At 40.5% G+C, this 22,240-nt stretch overlaps 1 protein-coding gene across 2 annotated transcripts in view; it reads left to right on the top strand.

The window, feature by feature from the left end:
• NTMT2 (N-terminal Xaa-Pro-Lys N-methyltransferase 2) overlaps positions 1-22,240 on the top strand; it is a 133,144-nt gene that overhangs the window by 49,686 nt on the left and 61,218 nt on the right. For both annotated transcript variants that reach the window (XR_012678522.1, XM_075182738.1), the window contains exon 2: positions 10,525-10,700. Coding sequence is in view for 1 of the 2 variants with exons in the window: in XM_075182738.1 (XP_075038839.1) it covers positions 10,525-10,700 (176 nt within the window). In the remaining variant the exon portion in view is untranslated. The remainder of the gene's footprint in view (positions 1-10,524; positions 10,701-22,240) is intronic.

Genomic DNA, 22,240 nt, shown 5'->3' with positions numbered 1-22,240 from the left:
AGTTTCCATTAACTTACTGAAATAATAGTCTTATTTAAATGTTATCCACATGTTATCCACATGTTATCCACATAGATTCCGGAGAGTGGAGCTTTTGGGTGTTTATTCCTCCACTTTCCCATACATCTTGATCACACTGTTCCATTCTGACAAAAGCTGCGAGCACACGTGCGAAGAGAGGAGGTGTTTAAAGATCAATATTCACAGCATACCTAAGGATAGGAGTGCAAATGAGTGTTCTGTTTTGCACATAAGTTAAATACTGGCTGTTTTTTCATGTAGCACACAAATACTTGATAGCTTATTTGTACACTAAAATTTAAAGTTGATATGTGTGTGCTACATGAAAAAACAGGCAGTATTTAACTTATGTGAAAAACAGAACACTCATTTGCACCCCTTGCAATGTAACATGGTTTTGTCCAGGAGACTGAAATAAGAATCCTCTTCATTTAAGATCCTTCATGAATCAGGCCCTAAAGTTCTTAAAGTTTACTGGCTCGGCGTCAAGGACAGGTTGATTCCCCAAAATCAGAAATGACTATTTTTCATCATGCCACTGTGTAAAAGTAATGCATGAGTAGTAATCCACCAATATACAGGCCAACATTATTAAGATCACCCAATTTTTGTATTTTTTCTTGAAATGTGTTAGGGCTTAATACACCTATTAAGAGAGAATGGATTTTGGCCCATTTAAAGTCCTTTCACCCAGATATGGCATTCTTTACTAGTAAAAAAAATAATATATACATTTTATTTGGGTGGAATAATAGGTTAAGGTGTCTAATATTTGAAAGATGAAACTTTGTATTATCTGGAATTTGTTTACTGTTTTATAAGAAACAACCAGTTTACGAAGGAATTTACGAAATGGACTGGTAGTGAGGGACAAGCTTAAGACAAAGGATTGTAGAATGTAGCATAGTGACAGATGAAGGCAACGTCAAAGGTTTGGAGAACGTAGAATCGTGTTGTATAGTCAAACAAACAAGTCTTCTTCAAAATACAAACTTTGCTTCTGCAAAGATTTGGTAGAACTGAGGGACTTATAAAGGCTACAAAAAGGTGAGATAAATATTCTGATTTACTTGACCTTTTCACTGAAGGGCTGATTGTAGAGTAAGGAAAGCTGGAAAACAGTCCAGGTGAGGAGAGCAGGTAGATTACACTTAGCAGGTTGCTTATTACAGGGATTGAAAGAAGGTGTTTGTAGCTGTCATTGTGAACTGTTTTCTGACAGCTGTCATTTATAGCTAGTGCTGAATCCTCCAAGTGTATCATCTCGCTTGTATTTTATGAACACCATTAGCAGGAGCTGATTAATTGGGTAATGTGTCTAAATGGTACTTAACAACATAACTACTTAATTTTTCAGTTGTGTTGCTGACAATTTATGTTGAACTACTAACAGTACAAAAACTTTACATAGATTGAAGACTGTCTCTGTTATACTAAGGAAAGTTTCTCTTTACACAGATGTAAGCTCCATAAGTGAAACAATTTGTGGGTATAGTATAGCTCCTAATTTGAGTGTAGCATTTCATTTATTAGCTATGCAAGTTTTTCTACTTCATTGAATTAATGTTGTTTTTGAACATACCATGTTGGAATTTGATTTTAATTCAATAAACTTAGTGTAATATTATATAATAAGATCATGGAAGTCCAGAACATAAGAGGTTTAGTCACAGTTCAGTTAACCGGAATCAGTCAAGATGTGCTTCGGCAAGGTTCAGAGATTGCAGTGTAGCAATAAGCAATGACCTCCTAAAACAGCAATGCAAAAGGCCCCTATTTAAATAGTCGAAATTAAAACTCCTTATCGGTAGCTTGTCAGGGATGAAACACAGGGATAACTACTGAGCCTGCTCATGGGCTTAGTGGTATATTTACTAAACTGTGGGTTTGAAAAAGGGGAGATGTTGCCTATAGCAACCAATCAGATTCTAGTTATCATTTATTTAGTGCATTCTACAAATTGTCAGCTAGAATGTAATTGGTTGCTATAGGCAATATCACCACTTTTCAAACCCGCAGTTTGGTAACTAGGCCTCCAGAAGCATGCTTACGGCATAGCTGGGAAAAATGTTACTACAGTTTGGCCAAGAGTTGTAGCTTGACTAGGACTCTGAATTCTCTATGCGAGATATATGATTTACAGCTTGGCTGAACCCAGGGTATCCTCAGTGTGAATGTGTACCACTATTGAATTACCTTAGGAACAGCATTAGTACCAATTTCAAAGTCTATAACTTTGCTTGGTGAATAGGAATTACAACTTGATCAGACTGTATTGCCTACAGACTATACAGCGGTCTGCGTAATTTCTAATGGAGTGGTCCCTGGATTTATTTCTAAAACTAGGCCAGGGCATCAGTATAAAGATAGTTTACTGGTGTACGTTCCTTGTAGTTGTCCCTGTAACAGCATCAGTAATTTCTATTTATCTATATAGCTATTGCCATATTATTGACACTGGGATGCTGTGGGAATTACTGTGAGGTCTGGTGATATTCTAAGTGTTGTTTTTAATGTGTTTATTATTATCATAGCTATTGTTTTACAGTTGTGTTTTTGTATTTCTGCAATAGAGATACATTTTTATCTTCCATCTCTCCTTGCCTTTGTGCTCTAAGAAATCCTAGATGCCAGGGTCACTTAGTGGGCATAAGCCCCAACACCATGGCATCATCATCATCATCACCATTTATTTGTATAGTGCCACTGATTCCGCAGCGCTGTACAGAGAACTCATTCACATCAGTCCCTGCCCCATTGGAGCTTACAGTCTAAATTCCCTAACATACACACACAGACAGAGAGAGAGGGAGACTAGGGTCAATTTTGATAGCAGCCAATTAGCCTACTAGTATGTTTTTTTGGAGTGTGGGAGGAAACCGGTGCACCCGGAGGAAACCCACGCAAACACGGGGAGAACATACAAACTCCACACAGATAAGGCCATGGTCGGGAATTGAACTCATGACCCCAGCGCTGTGAGGCAGAAGTGCTAACCACTAAGCCACCGTGCTGCCCCATATTGATCTTTACAACCAAGCTGTAATCTGCAGATTTATTAAATATTGAATCAATAATGAGTATATAATCACATATTTTTCAATAGAACAATAAATTCTTTCTAATATTTGTTTAGCCTACTTCCTTAATCTCCCCATGGCTGAGATTCCTTAAGGTGCTTTGGAATGATCCCTTGCCAATGACTAGTTGGTTGGCCTGGCTCAGAATGAGAAAGACATGGGGCATTAGTTATCATCATAACTCCTTATTTTTACCACTGTAGAGAATTCCAATGTAGCCAGGCAACAAACCATTCAAAAGATGGAATAAATTTTGGGGTAATGACCTGGTCTAGTTGATTAAGAATAATAAACCCTAGATATGCTTTGGATTGCATTCATTGCAACAGACTTTTAGCCCAAACCTACACCTAGTAGCACTTACTACACACTAACACTATTACTAATAATAATTCTACAGATACAATTAAAAAGGGATAGGAAGCCATGCAACCTTGGAAATCTGGATTTCCTAGGATGGCTAAATATAAAGAACCATGAGGATTCAGGTGAAATCTATAACGTAACTGGTGAAGTTTCCTTAGACATTAAGGGCTAGATTTACTAAGCTGCGGGTTTGAAAAAGTGGGGATGTTGCCTATAGCAACCAATCAGATTCTAGCTTTCATTTATTTAGTACCTTCTACAAAATGACAGCTAGAATCTGATTGGTTGCTATAGGCAACATCCCCACTTTTTCAAACCCGCAGCTTATTAAATCTAGCCCTAAGAGTGGTTATTCTGTATATATTACAGGATATTTCTATCATGTAGATGCAGAAAAGCATGTGGATAAACACCGGGTATAAAATTTCTATCAAGTGAAATATTATTATATATTTCAGTGTTTTAGATCCAATCCCGTAAATATCACATCTGTGTTTCTTGCCTAAATAGAGCCAAGTTTGGAAAATTAATCCCCCTGTGCACTTTAGAATGTTGGATTCTGAAAGGCCTATTCCAGATTCTTTCGTTATTCCAGATGAAATTCCAGAATATTGAGTAAATATGTATCTTTATGTTTTAACAACAAGGTAATATTTGAAGAAGGTGAACTAGTTTTGGAAATAATATGATAACTTTGCCCTACCTCCATGGGACAGACGCAGACGCCACCATCCATTAACCTACATTTCCATCTTATTGATTGTCTTTGTTAATATTAAGTGTATATAAGAAACTGATATTGTTTGGCAACTGAATGCCCCAATATGAGATAGATGTCTTTGTCCATGTATTTAGCCCAGAGTGGGTGTGTGAGTCCCTTTCTTAAATCTACAGCAGTCAATATTTCAAGATTCAATATAAAACCTGATACATAGCCATATTCTAAACAATTTTTATCGCACTGGGTGAGTCCTATATCCCTTTGATATAGCATATTATTAATAATTCCACGGCTTCTGATATGTGTCCTCAAATATATACAATATCAAAGGGAAGGTGCACCCTCACATGCAGCACTTATATAACGTTTCAGGAGGAAGAAAGAATATGTGAAAAAGGGCACTCAAAGGGCTCTCAAAAGACTAATTGAATAAAATATAAACTTTATTGATATTATATTTTATTCAATTAGTCTTTTGAGAGCACTTTGAGTGCCCTATTTCACAGGGCCAAATTCATCCTGTTATTAATGAAGCTTAATAGAGACCTCAAGATCTTGATAAATCAAGATGTTATCTGCAAATGACATGGTTTTTATCTCCCACCTGCCCATCTTGATACCCTGTAGAATCTGGCACTTTTGACAAGATACAAGATATGTCACAGACCCAGATCCTATGAATACTGGCTTAGCAAAATGAAGGGAATTTTTTCCACATCTAAATCTCAAAACTATTTTGATAGCTCTAGTGAAAAATAACTTTAACATTGGTGACTAGTTCATACAGAGAAATGAACTTTAAAATAATACACGCAGCCTATCACACACCAAACCCTGAGATTTACTATTGCATTAATGCTTGTTACAAATGCTAAATTCCTGAAGAAGAGCTTTTACACTGCACTGAGTATGGCTTTGATCTTAAATAAAAGCATTTTGGGAAACTTTACAACACTATATAACTTCACCACTTAATATTTCATAATAAGTGACTGGGCAATCTGAAATATCCACACAAGAGAAATGAAACAAAAATTGATTTCAGGAAATGCATAGTTGATATTGAAGTGCATTAAAATTTTAACGCAATGGATTTTCTCAGATTTGCTTAGATTGTTTCAAATGGATTGGATAGATAGACACAAACAGCGCCATCTTAACAACATTATGGGCCCCCGGGCAAAGCAGTGCACCGGGGCCCCTAGATATAGATATAGATATAGATATATAGATGTATACAGATACAGATATAGCTATAGATATATAGAGATAGATAGATGTACTTGCTCAGTGACCCTTGAAGGTTTTTTTTGCAGGTTTTTTTCTTTTGCAGGATTATTCTCATTAAGAGCCGTGCCTATGGGGCCCCCTTGCCCGTGGGGCCCCCGGGCAGCTGCCCATTGTGCCCAATGGAAAAGATGGCCCTGGATACAAACAGTAATAAGGAATCACTGACAGGAAATGTTTTTAAATGCATAATACAATGTTAGCTGCACACACAAGGAGTATCTGAAAAAAATGTTTTCAACTATATCAGGGCATTAGCTGGTAGAACCCCTTTATAAATCTCCATTCATGTTACAATTTAAATATGTATATCGTCTTTGTGACCATCTTCATAGTCGTAAAAGAAAGTCAGTTAAGAACAACAGTTTGGTTAGAATTTTTTATTCTTTCTGCACTGGCAAAGTAGGAATCATGCAGTGTTATTGTTATAAACAGGTTATATTGTTATTGTTTGCTATGTTGCAAGTTGTTCACAATGTTTATATATTTGATACATGTATGCAAAGATGGAAACTTCCAATAAAATAAACTTTAATTAAAAAAAAAGAAAGAAAGGCTCTCCATGAAAACAATATTAATGCAATATGTTTATTTTATGAAATCTTATATGCACTTCACTTAAATCAAATTGGAAAACGAGGATGTTTAAATTGATGACACATTTTTTTACAACTTTGTCATTATGAACTGAGAATTGCAATTTATTATTCTAGCAGAACCCTAACAACAAAAATGTACAAATAAATGATCTTTACACTATTTTATAGAGGATCCATGTTTCCTGGCAGGTACCATACTATCAGTTTATCTATGACTTTTATATGTACTAAATATGGCAACCCCAATGCCTCCTTATACCATTGCCTATGGCACTGCTCTCCCATTAAAAATCTGGCTGCAGATCTAAAACCCTGTGCCATGCCACATTTAGTTAATATTATTCCACTATCACCTGAATAGGAAAAATTAAGCATTCTGCGTGCCAAAACCAAATTCACTAAAGCCAGTAAAAAACTACTTCTCATGGCCTCAAATGAAACAAAAAAATACACTCTTCAAGTTTAGACAAAACTCTCTACCTACTGTTTATCTTTTAAAAGATAAACTTTTTTTTACCTCTTTAAGATGGACTACTTGGAGACTTTCATAAATAGTTTGAGTCTATCTGCACCACAGTTACTTTGGCTACTATATTATTATGGCTGTTATTATTTTTAGTCCATGTACTGCACTGTTTGCATATTGTACTAATCCTGGGCACTCTATACAGCAATGTTAACTCCAGGGGTCAATATGTATTTCTGAACCCTCAATTATCTCTAATGGTTTTAACAGACAAACTATCCTGTCTCTACACTGTCACGATGTGCAGGAGACGCTTGTCTGTCTCTCCCAGGCATTGCCTAGCAACGGGATGCTCTCCAGCTCATCTGTCGGCGGTCAGCTGCGTCTAACAGCTGAATCATTGCTGTTCAATCAGGTCTCACCTCTCTACATAAATAGGAGCCTCTGACACCAGTAGGGTGCCAGAGTATTGGTTGAAAACCAGCTCTAGCATTCCCTATATTGTACCTGTTTCCAGCTCCTGTATTTTTGATCTAGATCTGGCTTGTTTCATTAGACCTCCCTTTTGGATTGTAATTTGGCACCTTACTGCTCGCTCTGGTTTTGACTCCTAGCTAGTTGTAACTATTCTGTGGGTCACCCTTGTGTTTCTCACTTACTGGCTGGTTCTGACCGGGATTCGTTTGACCACTCCTGTATACGCCTATCGCTATGCAGATGACTGTCTCGGAGATCTGCGACCTGCGCACCCTCTTGCAGCGAAGTCCATAATCCTTTGTGGGGGTCCCTGGTGAATTCCGGGGGTGTGTTAGACACTACACCTCCCTGATCAGTTGCTAATACCAGCTAGTGGTCACTTCTGATTGCAGATGTGACACCCCGGATTTTCTGCCCATTCCTGCTCCAAATGATACTTCCAGTTTCTGTTCCAGTGGTGCCTGTACAGTTATTGCTCCACAGATGGTTGTTTTCCTTCAGCCAGCCCTGGCCCCATCCTTCCATTTGGCTCCAAAGGGGTTGCTAGTGACTGTTTCCATCCCTGAGGTGCCAGTACCTGTTTCCAGCCCTAAGGTGCTATTACCTGTTGTTATGAACTCCACAATCAGCAACTAATAAAATCTATACAGAACCTATTGTGTGGGATGTTTTTCACCATTAGTAGCTCTGCCTTTCCTGGAACCACACTATTCACTGGTAATCGGATCCCCCCTGGACTTGATCCCAGTAGTATATAGTTGTTATTGGTTGGGAGTGAGATAGAATCAGAGACCCTCAACTATGGAGCAAAACGCAGACAAAACAAGACAAACAGGACAGAAAACAGAATGGTCAATTGGTGAGCCAGGACAGCGGACAGGAGAATTACATGAAGTCAATAAACAGGCTAGGAGTTCAAGGGCAGGCAGAGATACAACAGTAATGTCTAGTAAAAAAAGACAAGGTCAAACACAGAAATTCAGCAGGAGGAGATTATCTAATCTCAGGATAAAGATGCAGGAACTAACTAGGTAAAGCTAACATTAGCAAGACAATAATAGCAATGAGTGTATTTATGCAGGTCTTGGCCAATCAGCTGCTGGGCAGAAATCATGTGAGCAGCAAGTGTGACTGGTCAACCACTGGGTGGAAAGCAAGTGAGCAGAGAATGATGACTGCTCAGCTGTCAAGTAAGCAGTGATGAGTCTAGCAAGAGCTTCAGCTTCAATGTGCAGCTCAGAAAGCAGGTTGAGTAAGTTTTCTCAGCAACAGACACACAACAACTCTTGTATTCAGCAAATATGGAATGGATTTCTGATGTGACCTGTTTCCAATCCTGTGGTGTCTTTACCTATTTCCTGTCCTGATGCTCCCCGTGGTGATTGCCCAGTCTGGGCTCTCAGAGGTAACTGCCCAGATTGAATTTCCTGAGTTCACTTCTGCTGTGGCCTCCGGTCCAGAGGTCACTTCTGCCCAGTTTGAGGTGTCACAGATGACTGTCTAGTCCACAGTGCCTGAGATGATTGTTTGGTCCACAGTGCTTGAGAGAACTGTCTGGTCCATAGTTCCTGAGATGACTGTCTGGTCCACAGTTCCTGAGATGACTGCCTAATTCACAGTGCCTGAGATGACAGCTTCCAGCCCAGAGGTTGAAGTCACTGATTTCTTTTCTAAGAGCTCAGACATGCCACAGATCATTGCTAGCCAGCCTGAGCCACTACATGTGACTTTGGCTCAGTTGGGGATCCTAGGGTTGACTGCTGCCCAGTCAGGGATCCTGGAGAGGACTGCAGCCTGGTCAAGGATACTGGAGATGAGTGCTGCCCCGTTGAGGGTCCCAAAGGTGATAGCTGCCCCGTCAGGGGTCCTGGAGATGGCTACTGTCCAGTTGGGGGTCCCAGAGAGGATTGCTTCCCAGTTGAGGGTCCCAAAGATGCCTAGTCAGAGGTCCCGGAGATGCCAGTTGCCCAATCAGGCTTTGATGCAACAATGTGTTAGACAACATGCTATTTCTTCTGATACCACTCAGCAGGACTTAATAACCCACGTATTTACAGGTTTTAGAGAGGAGGCTCTTAAATAGGCATATTCTCTCACTGACTCCAGAGATCCTATACTGCAGGAGGTTTTGTCCATCATTAATCTTTGTATTCATTGATGTCATTGCCAAGCCTGCAACACATCCCAATCTTAATGTCTAGCCAGAGAAATCAATACAAAATTAAAAAGATAAAAATAACCTGAGTCCTCATAGCATCTGTAATCCACTCATTTTTGGCTGGCTATATTAGGACTGTCCTGTTCATCTTTTGGGCATTCAGTGCCTCTTTCCAACCAGAGGTGCTGCTGTTCCAGATGTGGATTTATTACCTGTGAGGGGTTAATGTCCTCTTTAACCTGATTATTTGCACCTGCCTCCCTGTTTATATGCCTTCCCATTGCACTGTTCACTGTTGGCCATTATTTGTTTGGGCCTATGTACAGATTGTTGTTCTGATCTCCAGTTTCATCCAACCTTTCAGTTTAACACCAATTTGGTTCTTACATCTCTTAAGATAACTGTTCCTGGCTGCTTTCTGTTTCACTGGACTGTTTCACCATTGCACCTTCCAGCTTTTACCCTGTAAACCTATTAGTTTATTTTACGTTTGAGTTTATAGTGACTTTGGCTTCTATGTTATTGTTGCTGTTATTAATTTTATTCCATATCCTGAGCTGTTTTATTCCATATCCGAACTGTTACTCTCCAGCAAAAGATCTCCTCTAGCTTGCATCACATGTGTAAACTTAATAAACTTTATCTTTATTTTGACTCCTGCTCCAAACATTCAATAAGACACACTGTGATTCATAACATCCTGATCAGCTTTTAATTAAGATACGTTTGTAATTTTAGATTATTTGGTCAGACAGATGGAAGCCACGATGAAAGCTCCTAGTACTCCCGCTCTCCCTATCCCTTTTTTTCACATCCTGCTCACGTCTTACCTTTCCTCTACAAAGAATCATTGTAAACATCTAAAAATTGTTGGGGGTAGATTTAATTCCCTGCGTTGTTCTTTAGAACAACGCAGGACCATACACTATTACCGTTAGTATGGTAATAGCTGCACACTATTACCGTTACTACAATAATTTCAACGCTGATTTTTGCTTGCAGCTCTATGAGCCGCAAGCAAAAATCTGTGTTAAAATGCGCTAATAATGTTTGGCCCCTAGTGTATATTTTAAACAAAACATTCATTATTGGATTGAATTTCATTGCCTTCCCTTCACATTTTTTTATATCCTCATATCTGAGTTCAATAATAAGATTTTTTTTTTTAATAAAACAGAACAAAAAAAAGGAGTGGATATTTAGTTTGCATTGTAAATAAACAACTGATAAAAATAATGTGCATAAGCGAGCTTAGTTTATTTCTCCCAATTGTTCAATTATTTTGTAACTTTCCAAGTCTGTTGCCATATTTCAAGCATCTAACTGAAATCTTTGTCCTGTTTTCACAGTGAAACTCTTTGCGCTGACAAGTGAAGTGGTTGATGGTGAGATGCAGTTTTATGCCAGAGCAAGGAATTTTTACAAGGATGTTCCTGCAACAGATGAAGGAATGATGGGTGATTTTTCTGAACTCTCCAACATAGACATAGAATCATCTACAGAGTTTCTAATGAAATTTGTTGGGGTAAGTTGCAAAAGCTCCCTATCATTTTTGAAAAGCAACATATATATACTGCTGCCCAAAACTAAATGGTGGGTGGGGCTTTGTAAAAGACAATATATTTTGGTTTTAGCTGTATTTTTTTATACTAAGAAATTTAATTGGGCAGTATTCTAACACAGTCACCATATCGTAAACAGAAATTCATACCCAGCAAATGAAATGACCAGCATACCAAATCAAATAAATTTACAGCATAAACATAGCTTGAAGTCCTGTATAATTGAAATCTCTGTTAATAAAAACCCTCTTCCTTTAATGGTGGAACTGTTTTACTAAAATTGATCTTAGATATGTCTACAATCTGTATCCACAATAGACATGGTGATGAATGCAAGATGGCTTTCAATCCTAGAAATAGGCAATATGAATATTTGGTTATGCCTTTATGGTTATGTAATTCCCAAGCTATCTTCCAGGATTTTGTATACATATTATTCAGATAATTTAAGGTAAATTTGTAGCAATAGATCTTGTCTACATATTTTACCTAGCATTGTAGACATGTAATTCTTGTTTTAGAAAAATGCAGAATATAAATTATTTGCCAAAGTAGAGCAAAGTGTAAGTCACTGAGGTGTCATTCCAGGGTATCATTTCTTAAGATGGATTTCAAATCGATACAGTTAAAGTTCAGGCAATAATTTACTGGGTTTAGCCATAACATAAAATTTGTGCAAATATTCTTAGGTTTTGCCAATTAATATAGGCAATTTATTAAGGAGTTTTCACCTATTGCATTCTACATCCTCACAGTTTGCACTGACCATAAAAATTGGGGCTACTCAAATACTAATCATCAGTCAGTTGCACACATCAGTCAGTTATACACATCATATAATGCAGAAGTGGAAGTTGCTTAATCAATTTATAGGCTCTTAGCAGGTGCTTGAAAGGGTGGGTTTATTCTGAAAGGAATAACACAGAGAAAAATCCCCCAGCACACTGTTATAGCCAGCAAAGGAGCTGCTATTTCTACTATAAATAAAAATGCAAAAGTCTCAGTTGCACACAAATGTATGTTAAGCCACCCGCCACTCCACAGCGCTTTTGCTATGAGGGTGGTTCTAACTCTAAACAGTGAGAGACCCATATATTTGGGCAATACATATGTGTTTTTAGATTGAGAGCTAACTTTCCAGGAGGTACCCCAAAAGCCTCCAAATGGCAATACAGCAACAGCACTCCCCATCAGCTACTGATACCAACATGCCTCTCAAACAAACAATACAGAAGTGGAAGTTGCTCAATCAATTTATAGGCTCTTAGCAGGTGCTTGAAAGGCTGGGGTTATCCTGAAAGGAAAATAAATATAATGAAAAAGTCTTAGTTGCACACATTTGCAAATGTTAGTTAAGCCACCCGCCACTCCACGGTGCTTTTGCTAATAGAATCATCATCATCATCACCAGTTATTTATATAGCACCACTAATTCCGCAGTGCTGTACAGAGCACTCATTCGCATCGGTTCCTGCGCCATTGGAGCTCACAGTCTAAATTCCCTAACATACACACACACACACAGAGATAGTGTAAGAACTTACCTCTCCTCGTTCCTGCTCGATCGCAGCCCATGCTCCGTTCTTCCGGGCAGTGCACGGCTGCGGTCATGTGACTTCAGAGGTGGGGAATTTGAAAATTCTTCACCTATATCTTGCTCGCTCTGACACACTGCCTATGTCAGAGCAACAAGTTACAGCTTGGCGTTTGGCTCTCCCTCTGTGTATCCTGTGCTGGTTCCTGGTGTCTCCTCCATGTATGACCTCTGCCTTGTTAGACTATCCCTTTGGATTATCCTGCTGACATACTGTGTATCCGACCCGGCTATTCACATTTGACCACTGTTTTGCCTGTGCCTCTGGTGTATCCGACCCGGCTGACATTCAGTGTATCTGACCCGGCTAACACTCTGTGTATCCGACCCGGCTATTCATATCTACTGTGGCCCGTGTTCCTGTGTATCCCACCCGGCTGTGCTCCTAGGTATTCTGTCTGGTAACTCTCCGCCCTGTGGTATATCTTCGGTATATTCGACCTGGTGCGTCACTGAAACATGTCAGGAATCTTCAGACCATTCTGATCTATTCCAGCTAATTACCCTGTCCTGCTGTACCACTACAGATTCTGCTTTCCAGATCCCTCATCTAGAAATATCACGCCTTTTATGTCAGAGGGCTAACCTTGGGGCCGCGACCTGCGGGCCTCCGGCAGCTAGACCCATCCCGGCCTGCGGTGGTTCTTGGTGAAGACCGGGAGGTCTGTTAGACTTCGCGCCCTGGGAAGACCTGAGTCCACGCTGACTAATAGACGTCTCCCGTGAGACGTAACAGTTTGCTCTGACCCCACCATGATGGATGGATCCGGTAACCCCTCTGCTAGGGATCTTTTGGAGCATCTTGCCGCTCGGGTAGAGGAACAAGAGAAGAATCAGACTCAGCTACTACAATTGCTACAGAGCATGTCTGCCCGTCTCGATACCCTCCAGAATACTCTAATCAATCAGGCAGTAGCACCCCCTCCTCCGTCCTCTCCTCCACAATCATCTTCTTCTTCTCAAGCATCTAGTTCGGTGGCCTCCGCATCCTCGGCTCCCTAGCTTCGGATTCCGAATCCTACTAAGTTTGATAGGGATCTTAAAGCTTGCTGTGGTTTTTTTAAACCAATGTTCCATTCAATTCGAGTTACAGCCTGGGAACTTTCCTACAGAGAAGACAAAGGTGGTCTATATTATTTCTCTATTGTCCGGACAAGCCTTAGACTGGAAATCTCCCTTATGGGAATGCAATGATCCCATTTTACATAATTGTACCACCTTTTTGGAAACCTTCAGGCGTATCTTTGACGAACCTGGACGAGTATCCTGCTCGGCTCTGGTATTCTGCGCCTTTGCCAAGGCACGTCCACTCTAGACCAATATGCTGTCCAATTCCGTACTCTGGCGGCCAAACTTCGCTGGAACAGGAAAGCTCTCGTGGACACTTTTGGCAAGGACTCTTGGAACGGATCAAAGATGAATTGGCTGGTCGTGAACTTCCTTCCTCTTTGGATGCTCTAATTTCAGTGTGTAACCAGATTGATATTCGTTTCAGGGAGCGCACTAAGGAGAGGGAGATGTCTCGTCATCCAGGGTTTCGTTTGGCTCCTTGCTTTCAGATTCCTGTGGTATCACCAGAAGAACCCATTCAATCGGGGAGAGCTCGCCTCTCTCAGGAGGAGAGAGAGAGACGATTCAAGAACCAACTATGCTTGTACTGTGGGGAACCAGGTCATCTTCTGAGTAAATATTCCAAATGACAGGGCCTAACCGGCTCCGGAGAGATCAGGTTAGGTGTTTTCGCTTCCTCTCCATCTGATTCCAGTTTCTCCATCTATGCTCTCCTTCTTTATGCTGACAATCTGCTTTGTCTTCCTGTTCTCATTGATTCTGGGACGGCAGGGAATTTCATAAGTGCTGCTGCTGTTACTAAATTATCCATACCTACACTTCCTCTGGATCATCCCATTGCTATAACCTCTATAGATGGAAGTCGCATAGTAGGAGGATCTATAAGAAGATGAACTGTTAATCTGTCCCTTCAGATTGGAGCATTGCACAAGGAGATCATTTTGTTCCTGGTCATTCCTGAGGCTATAAAACCAGTGATATTAGGACTTTCTTGGCTTAGACTTCATTCCCCCATTATGGATTGCCATAAAGCCAAAGTACTTGCTTGGGGGTCCGCTTGCCACTCTCGATGTCTTCCTGAGGTAAGAAGGCCCTTAGGGGCTACCTCTTCTGTACCCGAGAAATCCTGTGATATTCCCCTGCAAAATAGTTCATTCTCCGATGTATTTTGTGAGAAGGAGTCTTCCAAGTTATCCACCAATAGACCCTGGGACTGCGGCATAGAGCCTTTTGCCAGATAAGATGCCACCTTGAGTGCGAGTCTACCCGCTATCACTACCTGAATCACAGTCCATATCCGCATACATTGAGGATAACCTTAAGCGGGGCTTTATCAGAAATTCCACCTCACCTGCCAAGGCCGCCTTCTTCTTTGTTAAAATAAAGGACAGTGTTCTCTGTCTCTGTATCAACTGCAGAGGTCTTAACGCTATTACTGTGAAGAATAAATATCCCCTACCACTAATTTCTGAATTGTTTGACAAAATTAGAGGGGTTTCTGTTTTTTCCAAGTTGGATCTCAGAGGCGCCTACAATTTAATTTGTATTAAGTAGGGGGACGAATGGAAGACAGCATTTAACACTCATGATGGACATTTTGAGTACTTGGTTATGCCCTTTGGGCTATGCAAATACCCCGTGGTGTTCCAAAATTCCATCAACAAATTTTTTTGAGATTCAAGTTGTGGTAATATACCTGGATGATATCCTGATATAATTTCTCATCGGAGGCATGTTTCCCTAGTATTTGACCGGCTACAACTGCATCAATTACACTGCAAACTGGAAAAATGTGTTTTTGAAAAGGATCATCTTCCCTTCCTGGGGCATGTGGTTTCAGGTTCTGGTCTTCAAATGGACCCTGAGAAACTAAAGGCGGTCTTGGAGTGGCCAAAGCCAGTGGGACTTAAGGCGGTCCAGCGATTTTTGGGGTTCACCAACTACTACAGACAATTCATAAAGGGATTCTCTTCTTTAGTGGCAACCATCACCACATTAACTAAAAAGTCTGCTAATTCTAAACTTTGTCTGCCAGAGGCCGTGGAAGCCTTTATTTCTCTAAAGAGAGCCTATACCTCTGCTCCTATCCTGCGTCAGCCGGATCCCACTTTTCCTTTATTCCTTGAGGTAGATGCATCCTCTATCGGAGTTGGAGCTGTTTTATCTCAAAAGAACTACAATGGCAAACTTTCTCCTTGTGGCTTATTCTCCGGAAGGTTATCCTCTGTGGAGAGAAATTATGGTATTGGAGATCGGGAACTTCTTGCCATCAAATTAACCCTGGAAGAATGGAGACATCACTTGGAGGGGGCCATATTTCCTATAACGATTTATATGGATCACAAGAATCTTCTATATCTACAGTTCGCATTCTGTCTAAATCCTTGTCAGACCAGGTGGTCATTATTTTATTCTGTTTCAACTTGATTATCACATTCAGGCCTAGTTCCAGAAATAAAAATGCGGAATGCCCTTTCTCATTCTTTGACTCTACAGATCCAGAGGAGGATTCTTCTAGACCCATTCAGGACCCAGAATGTATTGTGGCCACTACTCCTACTCACCTAGCTATTCCACATGGGAAAACTTTTATTCTTTCCCATTTGCGTCTCAAGCTTCTAAGGTGGGTTCATGCCTCTAGTTTTTCCGTCCATTTAGGTATCAAGAAAACCAAGGAGTTAATCTTGCGTAGTTATTGGTGGCCTTCTTTACACTCTGATGTGCAGGATTTTATAGCTGCATACTCTACATGTGCTCAAAATAAGGTTCCCCGGCAGCCTCCTTATGGGTTATTGCATCCACTTCCTATTCCGATCGTCCTTGGAGTCATCTCTCTATGGACTTTATTACACATTTACTGACTTCCAAAGGTTTCTCCATGGTATGGGTCATCAAAATTCTCAGATGTTATATTTCAGCTAAACATGATGATTGGGTTGATCTATTACCTTTGGCAGAATTCGCCCATAATAATCACACTCATGTCTCCACTTCGGTTTCTCCTTTCTTTGCCCTTCAGGGATTTCATCCTAAAATTCCTCCATTTAATGACTTACCTACTGTCATGAGCCACGGTGGCTTAGGCACCACTGCGACTCGCCTCGTCCCCACGGACTCTCTTCCAAATTCTTGCCTTTTAATTCAGCCTGTCTTACCCTCTCAAGGGCCATTGAAAGTTTGTTGAACTTGGCAAGCTGGAGGGTACCTTCTGAAATGTGGTAATATTGTCGGTGCACACTAGTCTCTCAATTTATCCAATTCTGTGTTTTTTAAGTTGAGAACTTTTGACAGAGTAGCAACATGCTTTCTGTCACGAAGCCTGAGTTTGGAATAGACCTTGAAGCCTCACTCTAGATAAACTTACCCCCAGAGAGGTGTGGAGTCTAATGGTAGAGAGGTATTCACCAGGGATCCCCTCAAGGGAATACGGACTTAGCTGCTCTCTAGCCGCAGGTCGCAGTCCTCTAAGGGGGATTAGAGCAGGGTGAGATGGAACCATGGAGTGGAGCAGGACTGCTGGACGATAAATGCAGAGTTTCAGGTGATCGGCAGTGAACCAAAGCGTTGAGGTCTTTAGAAAGCGAATAGCTGAGAACAGGACTGATTATGAGGCATGAGGTTCCTGCAACAATACCGCAGGTCTTGCTAATGGAACAGGTAACAAAGGATACTGAGAGTTGGTGAACTGCAGAGAACTGATGCCCTGAGATCCCAGGAAAGCGATTACCTTGAGGATGGGACCGATGATGAAGCACGAAGTTCTTGCAATAAGACCACAGGTCTTGATCATGGAACAGGTAGCACAGGATACCGATGTGCAGACGGGAGCCAGAGAGAACAGCGTCCTAACAGGTAAGGAGACCTGAAGATCTGGCAACTTAGAAGAGAAGCAGGTGCTTTAAATAGACAGAGCTGACGGGCAATTAGCCAATCAAGAGAACTCACTATATTTGGAAAGTGTTTGGCAAGATACTGCATCATATTTTAGCCTTCTGTGTTTAAAACACCATTGCCATCAGGTAGAGAATCATTGTGTGTAGAACAAGTCTCTGTTTACATTTTGTATTGCTCACTTCCACTTTGTACTTTTTCACAGCTGTTGCTGGTGTCTGAACCAATCTCCTCCGAAGGGTCAGGAATAACCTTGTCTTCACTGCTATCCAGGCTATAATCAGAGCCCTCACCTATGACATAGAGAGGGCTGTGATAGTATCTCTTTCTCTCTCTGCATCCCATTATCTGCGATCAAGGGGTGTTAAGAAATAGGAGCTCTCCTGTTTGTTTGATCTATCATCTGTGAATTCCTGCAACTACCATGTGTAGGATCATTCCTGCAGTTCACTGATTCAGCTGGTTGCTAGAAAAATAGTTGTAAGCTTCATTCAGCTCTCAGTCTGGCAGCCTCAGGTGGGCAATCACCTACCACACTCATGCAGCTAATCATACAGCAGTTCTGATTGGTGCTGCTGCCTTTATAAACCTCCTCCAGGAAGCATACCAATGCTGGTGATAGTTCCTGCTTGACCTAGTGTGTCTTGTTTCCTGTGTTGTTTTGCTATCAGTGTTTGACCTGGATTGTTTATATGAATTGTTGTCTTCTCCTCTCCTGACTCTTGGCTTTGTTAAACGGATTTGCTCTCATATCACTACCTGCCCTAACCCTGGCTTGTTTAAAGGACTCTGCTGTCTTTTCTACTCCTGATCCCTACTTGTCCAACTCTGAGTTCTGCCAAATACATTCCGGTTGCTCATTACCTGTTATCGTGAGCTGACCACTACACCAGACAAATGCCAGACTACTGTGTATTAACCCTTGCCTCTCAGGCTCAGAGTTTTGCTATTTACAGTCTGGTTGCACACTACCTGCTGCTGTGTGCTGCTAACTTCATCAGACAAGTGCCAGACTACTCCACATTAACCCTTAAAAATAGAGATAGCTTCTGGTGCTTAATAAGGCTGTGGTTCAAAGCCACTAATTGCAAGGGGTCTGCAATCCCCAAAAGAACAAAATATCTAAAAGAAAAAAAAGGCTTACAATAGGGCATTTAAAACCCACAAAAACAGATACGTGTACTGCGGATAATGTATAACCTTCTAATAATATATAAATTCATGTATAAAATGTGCAAATTCAAAACATCATATAATAACACTTTACTGCATATACAACATAAACCTGGATATTGAATTGCACCTGATATCATATCAGTGTTTAAGTGAACAGTAAGATCAAACAATCAAACTCAAATTAAATTGTACATCGGATTCAAATATGTTTGACATGGGGTTGTTTTACTTGTATTCTTGAGATGATTTCATTTACTTTAATGTGCAAAACTTGCATTAAGCAGTGAGTGGAGCAGGAAGACGTTGGAAAACTACAAAACTCCTGACTAATATAGCAAGCAAGTTTCTGGTCATTGAGAATAATTGTTCATTTTCAGACCTATTTTAATGCATTTCTAACTCTCTGCCACCATGTGCGGCCTAGGGGGTGCATAACAAGTCATACATCTTCTCACTTGTGCTTTCTTCTGTGTCCTGGCTAGCTCTTAGGTGTGGGTATTAGTGAACAGAGAGATTCACAGCATTGTCTGTTAAGTATGGACACAGGTGTTGTTGTGTGGTGGTGCAATTGTTGCAATAGTTGTTGCAGTAAGTTAGTCACCAGACCATATCTATATTGCAAAATAGAAACTCTTTGGGGCATATTCAATTGTTGGTGAAAATGCCAAAAATCTCGCAGCGCGCACTATTACCGTCATTACGGTAATAGTGCGTGTAAAAACCGTTTTTACGGATTTGAGCTCAGGGAGCTGCGAGCTGAAATCTGAGTAGAATTACCGTAATAACCTGTTTATTTTTTCCGCGGCGGAAAAAGTAAACAATTGAATATGACCCTTTATTTACACACGCTATCTCCCCTTCAGCACAATACTTGCCTTAGTAAAGCAAATCTATGCAGCTCCTGTCTCCTCCTGCATAGTTCAGGTGATGGACAGTTACATTTTAAATTCAAAATGTGCAGAGAGATTTATATTTGGGATAGGGCATGTCCTAGCTCAACTTTCAATTTCAGTGTAAAAATAAAGCTATCAAGTATTTGTGTGCTAGTTGAAAAAACAGTCACTATTTAACTTATGTGCAAAAGAATAAACTAATTTGCACCCCTTGCAATATAACATTTACTGCTTTTTTTGCCTTACGTTCCTTAATGAGTCAGACCCACTAAATTCTCCTCTGTGCTATACAGTTTTATTATGAGGTGATTTTCTATATTACCCCCTGATTGAGCTCTCCTCTCTATTCTACAGTTACATTCTAAAGTAAGGGGTAAAAGCAAGTGTGCCTTTACAAGCCATTGTAATGTAGCAAATTAAAAGGCAGATAACACACGAACTAGATAGTCAGAGTATGCAGGTGTTACAACTCCAATAGGTACCTGTGTCAATCTCAAATAGCACTAAGAGACCAGAGGCAGGGTGGACTGCCTTGCGGCGGTCGTGGCCCTCTGGACTGCCTCAGGATGTAACACAAGGCCCTACGAGGAATGATGGAGGATTCCTGGAGTTAAAGCTGAGACCGCTACTAGGAGTGAAATCAGGAACACACAATAACCTGCACAGAAGGGTCAGACAGGCTTGGAACTGGTACACGGGTGGTAAGGCAGAAAGTAGTCAGACAGGCAAGGATCTGGTACACGGGTAATTGAGGCACAGAATAGTAAGGCAGGCTGAGCTCGCTACACAGGAGTTCCAGCAGCATGTAGTCAGACAGGTCAATTTTGGTATACAGAGAGATCCAGAAGACTGTATCAGACAGGCCAAGTTCGGTACACAGAGAGATCTAGCAACACATAGTCAGACAAGTCAAGATCGGTACACAGAGAAATCCAGCAGCACTTGGTCAAACAGGCAGAAATGGTACACAGCGAGAGCCAGCAGAAATCACCAAATGAGGAGTAACAAAGTGAAGTCATATGCGCAGCAACATAGTTGCACTGACACTGAGCAAGTGTCAGTGTTGAGATTATATAGAGGAAGGCGAGCCCGGCACAGGGGAGACAGAAGGTAAGACTGTTACAGCAGGTTTGGCTGAGAAGCTGAATACTCTGCCTTTCCAGGCAGGTAAGGTGATCCGTAGGTACTGAGAGTCTGAATATTCCAGGTTAAGCTAGGAAGCTTATGAGCGGGATATCAAACAGTGGCGATAGTCTGCAGGCATAGGTAGCACAGAGGTCCAGGTAAGTTGGGAAGCTTGGAGCTGGAAGCCAGGCACATGAGATGATCAGGGAACCAGTCAGGATCAGACCACAGGAGTTACTCAAAGAGAACAGCAAGACACTTGATCAACTGGCTCAGATTGTTGGGAAAGCCAGTCTCTTAAAGGCCAGACACAGGAGAATGGGATCCAGGAGTAATGATGAAAGGTTAACCCCAGCATCAGATGAAGACAGTGCATCCTTAAGAGAGGAAATACTCTACTGCAGCCTGAGGCAGATCGTGACAAAAGTCGTGTGTGAATATGTGTTCTTCAGTAAATAAGTAAATATATAAATGAATGAAGCAAGCCATTTAAACTTTTGCTGTTATGCTTTTCACATTTCTGAAATCAACATAATATTATTATAAATACATTTTTCTTACATGTGCAAAGACAGAACCTTTAAAGTTAATGGTACATTGACATCAGGGTAACCAAAAGTAGATGGCATAATTCTAAGAATGTATCTACTAATAGAGGTTGACATAGATCACTCTCACTACAGATCAAATGTGAAAGCAACTAACCTCATCATCAAAACAGGATACACCAAGACTTGGGCCACATCTAGAGTAGTCTATTTTTACTTAAGAAAGCTATAACAGCCTGGCTTTTAATTTAACACACATTTGCTACATGTCAGATGAGAAAGTGTTTATCCTTTTCCACTATGCTAATGAACTGTAATAACAGAACTAATTTCTCCTACTGGAAAATCATATTACTCAGTTCTTGCTAAATACAGTGCTAGACTATATTGCAAAGCAAAAACTTTCTAGTTACAAAGTTATATTTTTAAAAAACACATACATAAAAAGGAATGGTAATTTCTATTTTTTTTTTGTATTTGCAAGAACCTCCTTTTTTTGTTTACAGTTTTTGGAATTTATATGCAATTAAATAACAATAAAGTTACAATATAACTATTGTAACTATCTCTCCCTGGCGCAGTAAGACTTCAAGGATATGGCCCCACGGACTCCTGTGTAATCAAGCCTCCAGTAGCTGCCATATTTGAACTGGATACTGGAGGAAAACTATGTATCCAATTTTTTCCCAATAAAATGATAGCTAAACGGAAGTTGCAACATCACTTTTATTGTAATGGGTACCAGAACATACCAACACAGTGGAATTAAGTAGCTGAAGGGTACAATAGCAACCTTTATGTGTGATGCTGTTGATCAGGTTTGTCTTTAAAAAGAAGTATAATATTGTCTGATGTATAACAAAAATATTTCATTTATTCCATACCACAAAATAATTTTATTTCACTTCTTTATCCTAATGATAGGGACTTTCCACAATTTTATATATAAAGTTTTGCATTAAATTGCACTGTGCATGCACAGAAACTAACTATACTTCAGTGAACTATGATTTCATGGGCATGAAAGGGAGGGGAAGGGGCGTAGGCATGTATAGTAAGGGTGTGCAAAGCTTGAACGCATGCAGCAGTGTCTGATTCAAGCCTTGGGCATCTCTCAGGTGCGTGTTTTTCAGTCGTATCACTTATACCAGATACAGGTCAGGTGTAAATGCCGAGTGATAGTGATGACGGTCGCATATGCATGC

The sequence above is a fragment of the Mixophyes fleayi genome, chromosome 8, assembly GCF_038048845.1.
Source record: "Mixophyes fleayi isolate aMixFle1 chromosome 8, aMixFle1.hap1, whole genome shotgun sequence".
In the NCBI taxonomy this organism is placed as follows: Eukaryota; Metazoa; Chordata; class Amphibia; order Anura; family Limnodynastidae; genus Mixophyes; species Mixophyes fleayi.
This window is presented reverse-complemented; position numbering and strand designations above follow the sequence as displayed.